The sequence below is a fragment of the Prunus persica genome, chromosome G3 (genome assembly GCF_000346465.2).
Source record: "Prunus persica cultivar Lovell chromosome G3, Prunus_persica_NCBIv2, whole genome shotgun sequence".
NCBI classification, from domain to species: Eukaryota; Viridiplantae; Streptophyta; class Magnoliopsida; order Rosales; family Rosaceae; genus Prunus; species Prunus persica.
The window spans coordinates 5,159,313-5,167,012 of record NC_034011.1 but is presented as its reverse complement, the minus strand read 5'-3'; the positions used below and the strand labels follow the sequence as shown (position 1 = coordinate 5,167,012).

Here is a 7,700-nt window from a genome sequence, read left to right as displayed (position 1 = left end):
GCAGATAGGACTGGTGCCAAAAGGACCGGCTCAGCCCCAGCGTCACGACCCGGCCCTTCCCCGACATCGGCCGCCGCTTCAGCGGTCGAAAAAAGGTGATTTTAGGCCGATTTTAGTTCAAAACTTCGCCGACTCCAATCTCTCTCCTCTGGCCGCCATTGTTGGCCATTAAGGTATGAAAATTCATTCATTCTTCATAATCTAGCTGATGGTTGACTAGGATTGCATTGATTTTGAGCGTAGGTAGCTTGATTTTCGAATTGGATTTCTGCCGGTTTTGGGATCGCGATTCCAGCTACTTCCGGTCCGTGTTTGGGGTAGAATAAAAGTTGTTCCAAATAGTGTGTTATACCTAGGGTAGGAACCTTGAGCCGTGATTTTGAGAATTTCCTGTGATGTCTAATTGCTTTGGACACCCACGCGCTACAGGTACGTGTGGCGGCACGTGGGCACAGTAGAAAAGGGGCATTATGTCCTAATGCGATCCGCTTGTTGTCTTGAATGCGTAGGTGTGCTTGGATTTCCATTTGGATACCGTTTGAGTCTCGAACGGATATCGCATATTGCGCGTTATCCGGGTTCGCTAGGTTTGGACCGTTGGATGGTCTTGAATTTTTTATATGTTAATCTAAGCATTTCTAGGATCGTGTAGGAATTCACGGATCGTGAATCGGGACCCCGAATGTTCCGATTTAATAACTTAAAGTTTATGTTTATAATAATCGTCAAATCGTGCGATCGTGAGCGATTCAACCGTCCGATCCGAACCAAACTTGTAGAATGTATATCCTAAACCTTGTGGAACCTATAGGAACTTTCAGATCGGAATTTGGAGGTCGTGGGCCCCGTGGGCCCGTTTGACCAAGTTTGGGTAGTTTGACCCTTGGTTGACTGTGAGTCTTCCAAGGTAGTTTTACCTTCCTAGGAGGATTATAATGACCATAGTGACAGGTCTTGAGCGTTGTTGAGTTTTGTTGATTATGTAGGATTAGGAAATTAATTTCTTGTTTTGAATTCGGGGATTATCGGATGCTAGATTGTGGTTGAGGCTTATACAACTTTAGAACTTAATATATATTTTTATAAAAAGAGTTTAGAATGTCAGTTTGAAGTGCTATACGCACTACCCTATGTACCTCCCCGGATTTTGATTACACTGTAAGTACCATCCTATGATTTTGAGGTCTCACGTGGCGTAGGACTTTTCGGCTTTGATACAGACCCCATACGTGGCGTTGGAATTTCTAGCGTATAGGGAGATGATATGATGGTTAGGTCACACGTAGCGTAGGATTTTCCGGCTTGATGACAGACCTCATACGTGGCATTGGAATTTTCGGCGTATGGGGAGATTATGTGATTGTTAAGTCTCGCGTGGCATAGGATTTTCCGGCGTTGGGATAGACCCCATATGTGGCGTTGGAATTTTCGACGTATGGGGAGATTATATGATTGTCAGGTCACTCGTGGCGTAGGATTTTCCAGCGGGATGACAGACCTCATACGTGGCGTTGGAATTTCCGACGTATGGGGAGATGATATGATGGTTAGGTCACACGTAGCGTAGAATTTTCCGATGTGATGACAGACCCTATACGTGGCGTTGGAATTTTCGGCGTATGGGAAAATTATATGGTTAATAGAGAGATGAATTAAGGATTATTATACTGAGCTGGGAACGAATGATGTTTGAAAATGATTTTGTTTGGAATTTCTGTAATTGATTGCATGTTGATGGATTTGGAAATTTGTATGGAAGAATTACGTGTGGCTTGATCCCTCAATGAGGATACGTAGGCAGCCTAGGGTAATGCCTAGGTGCAGCTACGGGTTAAACTTTACTTGTGTATTATTGAGTATGATGCGGACCTTGTCGTTGGTCCTGCTATTTGAGTGAGAACGAGATGTGTTTGTGTTAGGAGGTTAAAACCTCATATGTTGGATGTTGAAAAAATTAAATGTAGTGGATTGCTTTGACATTCTTAAGTATGATTGAATTTATTGTTTGCCTTGTTTCAGGTATTAATGGACTTGATAGCGTGTTTGGTGGTTTGCTTCGAATTATCGGAAGGCCGAAGGCCGTTTATGTGAATTGCATGAAGTTATATTGTGCATGCTGCTTGTTGGGATATAAATTGTGAATTTTGTGCAGGTTGAAATTTGGAGAATGTTCAACTTACAGGGAAGACTCTACCGAAATTTTGGTAGAAAGTCTCGTGTACTTATTCCTTTTTTTTTTTTGGAAAAATGATATTGTTTTAGAAGTGGGCCCGACATCGAGGTGATGTTGGGAATTTCCACAGGATTCGTCGCGGGTTTCGGAAAATTCGGAGCGGGTCCTGTCACACACTTTTTCATACTAAAAAAATTAAAATTAAAAGAAAAATCAGATAATGGGTCCTATTTTTATGGAACACAACTACCCATTATTTTTTTAATTCTAAAATAAATTTAAATTTAAAAAAAACAAACCTCTTGCAGATGTAAAAGAGGCTAGTAGAAATTAAATGTTGTAGAATTTATCTATATCAGCTAAATTTATCTATATCAGCTAAAAATGGTTGTATAACTAAATGTCTCTATTTTAAACTCAAACACCCAAAGAAAAAAAAACACTAACACAAATAAAATGACCAAACTGTCCTCAGGCAGGAAAACAACAACTGTATGATAACTACCATCCTCCTGACACTTGCCACCCTCTCTCTACTCCGTTCGTGCCTTTCCCATTTCCGAAGCTCTATAAATACGAACTCACACTGTCATTTTATTTCAACTTCAAAACTTCAAGGTGGCCTTTTTTGTGTGAACTTTGAGGGGGTGATCTTTATAAAAATTTCAGAGATGGGGATAAACTCTAACAGAGTGGAAGACCTTCCTTACCATGAAACCACAATCAGAATCCCAACAGAGGCAATGCCACCCCTTGAAATTCACAGTGTTTGCCTCCCTCCAAAACAGACCACCTTGCAAAAACTCAAGCACAGGCTTGGTGAGATCTTTTTCCCAGATAACCCACTTCACAGATTCAAGAACCAGACTTGGTTCACAAAACTTCTTCTGGGTCTTCAGTTCTTCTTCCCCATCTTCCAGTGGGGCCCTGAGTATAATGTCAAGCTTCTCAAGTCTGATATCATCTCTGGCCTCACTATTGCCAGCCTTGCAATTCCTCAGGTATCTACACAAGTCATGAATCTCTCTCTCTCTCTCTCTCTCTCTCTCTCCCCCTCATATGGTAATGGTGTTTTGTCATTTACTGCAATTCAATGGACAAAAGAAGTCAGGTTGTGTGCTCTGCATATTGTTTGTATGTCATTAATTAAGAGGTGGTTTGTATGTCACTATATTATATTAAAGTGCATATGATTTTTGTTTTTAACCTTCATTCATTTGACTGGTACTTAATTTCTTTCCAAATTCCAATATGGTAATGTTGGTTTCGGATAACTACAAATTAAAAGACAACTCATAGTTTTGGTGATCTGATTTAGACCTCTGTTCTCTGATATTGCAGGGCATCAGTTATGCAAAGCTTGCAAGTTTGCCTCCAATTGTTGGGCTATGTTAGTACCTACATCATACTTAATTAACCTCTATTTTAGATGAATTGACATATAATTAATTGATTAATTAGCCCTAATTGTTTCTTTTTTATTATTATTTGGGATTCATGCAGACTCGAGCTTTGTGCCTCCCCTGATATATTCTGTGCTGGGGAGTTCTAGGCATCTTGCTGTTGGCCCAGTTTCAATAGCTTCTTTAGTTATGGGATCAATGTTAAGTGAGGCTGTTTCTAGCACTGAGGAGCCAATTCTTTATCTCAAATTGGCTTTCACAGCCACCTGTTTTGCTGGCCTTTTCCAGGCTTCTCTGGGTCTGCTAAGGTATTCAGTTTGAGAAAATGATACTCACAACTTACCCAACAGCTTTTACTACCAGCCCTTCACTGTTTTTTTAATAAAATTTAAAACTACCTTTTATTGAACAAAATAAGTCTAAAACTGTGTCCGGCTCTAATAAAGAATATGTGGAAGCCGTTACATAACGGCTGACACCACTACTGTTGTACTAGAGCCGGACGCATTGCACCGGGGATGCCTAACATTTTTTTGTGGATGATCTTACAGGTTAGGGTTTATAATCGATTTTCTCTCAAAGGCAACTCTGATTGGGTTCATGGCGGGTGCTTCAGTCATTGTGATCTTGCAACAGCTGAAAGGGTTGCTTGGAATTGTCCACTTCACCACCAAAATGCAATTCTTTTCTGTCATGTCCTCCATTTTCAACCACAGAGGAGAGGTAACTTGCTTTAGCAAAAGCAATCAACTTGTTCTTTTCTCTTTTATATTTTATTATAATTAACACCAACCCTTATGGGCAACAACAACAACATCATGGAATAAAAATCAATGAAGGTCCTATTTGTTGGCACTCTTATTAATGCTTTGAGGAAAAAAAGATTACTTTGAGTTTTTCTAACGAAAGGATATATACTTTCTCATTGCTATCAAAAGGTTTCAAATATATATCATATCATATAGAATTGGTAGGTATATATAGATGGCGCTTTATTGTAACCAAGCAGGTGCCCACCCTTTTCTGTTTTATAATTGGAGAATCTGTCACTTGCTTACTTTATGTCTCCAATTTCCAAATGCATTAGTTGGAAAATTTGAGGTCAATTTTGTACATTTGAAGAGATGCATCCCAAAAAAAATTCCCAAATAAAAGTCTCACTGTGTAAATCGCTTTATAAGAAAGTACTTTCAAACGAGTCCTTATTTTTTGTAATTGTTATTAATAAAATTATTGGTTTGATGTGTGCAGTGGTCATGGCAAACCATTGTAATGGGCTTCATCTTCCTGGTGTTTCTATTCACAACAAGACATATTGTAAGAACTATATCAGTTTACAAGAATTTGTCATCCTCATTAAATTATAATTTTTCTAATTATTTTTATTTGGCTACAGAGCAAAACAAAACCAAAACTCTTTTGGGTTGCAGCGGCTGCTCCATTAACATCAGTTATCATTTCCACAGTTCTAGTCTTCTTCCTCAGTTCAAAAAATCCTCACATCTCAGTTGTAAGAACTCACCTCTAACTTTGGTGATTTTAGTGATATTCTAAACCTGTTTTCTTCTGTCTAAATTGAATGTCTATATGTAACAGATTGGCCATTTGCCGAAGGGTCTTAACCCACCTTCATCAAACATGCTATATTTCAACGGCCCTTTCCTTGCTCTTGCTATCAAAACTGGCATCATAACTGGGATCTTGTCTCTCACAGTAAGACACAAATTTTTGGAGCTTTCAAAACTTCAAGACTTTTGCTAATCTGGGTTATTAATCAAGCACATCTTTCTTACATTTTTTAGGAAGGGGTTGCTGTAGGAAGAACATTTGCAGCTCTTAAAAACTACCAAGTTGATGGAAACAAAGAAATGATGGCTATTGGGCTCATGAACATCTGTGGTTCTTGCTCTTCATGCTATGTTACCACAGGTGAAGATCCTCCTAATCTTATTTGACCTTAAAGCAATGCAGTGCAAAGCAACAACTAAAACCATGTTTTCTTTACTTTCAGGTTCATTCTCTAGATCTGCAGTAAACTACAATGCTGGAGCAAAAACAGTAGTTTCAAACATTATCATGGCATCAGCTGTGCTTGTGACTCTGCTGTTTCTGATGCCACTGTTCTACTACACCCCCAATGTTATCTTGGCAGCCATCATCATCACCGCTGTGAGCGGACTGATCGACTACCAAGCTGCATACCGGTTGTGGAAAGTTGACAAACTCGACTTCTTGGCGTGCATGTGCTCCTTCTTCGGCGTTCTCTTCATTTCCGTCCCACTTGGTCTTGCAATTGCGGTAAGATAGATTTCCTAATTTCAAGCTTTCTTGCATTTGTGTTTCAAGGGTTCAGGCAACCAAAAAACCCTAGATTTTTATCATCATATCATCCTAGATTATTGTCTATATCAGGTTTTCCTTTTCGTATACGATGTTTTCCTATCCTACTTTCAGTCTCTAAAATCTTGACTGTACAATTCAGGTTGGGGTATCAATTTTCAAGATATTGCTTCATGTCACCAGGCCAAACACTATGGTTCTAGGAAATATTCCAAGAACACAAACATTCCATAGTCTCAATAGATACAGAGAAGCTTTAAGGATCCCTTCTTTTCTCATACTAGCGATTGAGGCACCCATCTACTTTGCAAATACAACTTACCTACAAGAAAGGTCAGTTCACATGTTTGCACTCACTATTCTATCTAAACCGTATTATGTCTGGCCGAGTTTCGAAGGAAATAGTACGGGTATGAGCAGCATCTTCTTGCTAGGGTTATCTGATTTATGAATTTTGCTACGTACAGGATATTAAGATGGGTTCGGGAGGAAGAAGAGAGGATCAAAGCAAGCAATGAGAGCACTTTAAAATGTATAATTTTGGACATGACAGGTAAGTTGTTTATGAATTTTTTTGGTTAGTCTTGTCTCAGTTATGTAACAATGTGGTTGCAAATGCGTTTTTGTGCGTCTTGCTCACAGTTTTACATCTTCTTCTCAGCTGTGACAGCCATAGACACTAGTGGTACCGACATGATGTTTGAACTCAGAAAGATGCTGGATAAAAGATCACTTCAGGTAAGAACTATCCAAGTTTTACCTTGAGTTCTGAAATTCCAGTGAGTTAGTGTAGCCATTTTTCATATCTTGTTCTTATGGGTGCTTGTTACTACTCTCCTAGCTTGTGTTGGCAAATCCTGTGGGAACTGTGATGGAAAAGCTACAACAATCAAAAACTTTGGAGTCGTTCGGATTGAATGGAGTCTATCTTACAGTCGGTGAAGCTGTAGCTGACATTTCATCAGCTTGGAAGGCTCAACCATGACTTCCTAAAGGGCTTCAGTTGGACAATGGAAGGAGAAGTATATAGGGATATGACTAACTCTGCATTGCCTCAGCAGTCTAGGAAGAGCTCTAGTGAGGCCAGCGGTTTTTCCTTTCTTTTTTTCCCTTTTTGTAGGGAATCCAAGGCAAAGAATCATTTCGTTTTAAATTAAGAAATTTTGAAGTTTTTGGTCCAAGTTCTTCAATCTTAACAATAAGATATTATGAGCGCTAACTGCTTAAGTATATACAAATGGGATGCAGGAACTTGACAAGTAAATTCAGATTAAAAAAGGTAACGATATGTAGGTCCAGTCACAGTATCTGATCTTGATGAGAGTTCAAGATCCTAGTTTTGGATCCATGTAGAGACAATGGTTGGGAAAGATGGTATTTGGGAAAAGAGAACCCTGTTATGTAACATATATATATATATATATATATATATATATTAATCAATAAAAGAAAGAGGAAAGGAACATAAATGAATAAAAAGAGGAAGCAAAGCCACATCATTAATCAATTGACCAAATTTATTCACAAATTTATTCTGAAACAAAAATAATATGGATGTGTATGTTTTGAGGGATCGAGGCTCCACATTTCCATGTTTGGTAAATATTAGTTTAGTTTGGGGTTCATTTCGAGTAATTTTAAGGTGACCGTAACACGCAGCATTAGCAATCCACTCATATTATAAAGTACTAACCACTCTGCACGCGCTTCCGCGCCTGCAGGAGACTTTATTATTATTTTTTAAAAATTTATTTTAGAATTAAAAAAGATAATGGGTAGTTATG

General features: G+C 38.7%; 1 protein-coding gene across 1 annotated transcript; it reads left to right on the top strand.

Annotated features, from left to right (window-relative positions):
* Positions 2,730-7,135, top strand: LOC18781825 (probable sulfate transporter 3.4). Its single transcript, XM_007217573.2, has 13 exons — positions 2,730-3,174; positions 3,515-3,563; positions 3,677-3,884; positions 4,128-4,299; positions 4,828-4,893; positions 4,973-5,086; positions 5,173-5,289; positions 5,379-5,505; positions 5,588-5,874; positions 6,059-6,249; positions 6,384-6,469; positions 6,578-6,654; positions 6,758-7,135. Exons 1-13 carry the CDS (start codon positions 2,845-2,847, stop codon positions 6,899-6,901), a joined length of 1,968 nt encoding a protein of 655 aa, XP_007217635.1. The 5' UTR covers positions 2,730-2,844; the 3' UTR covers positions 6,902-7,135.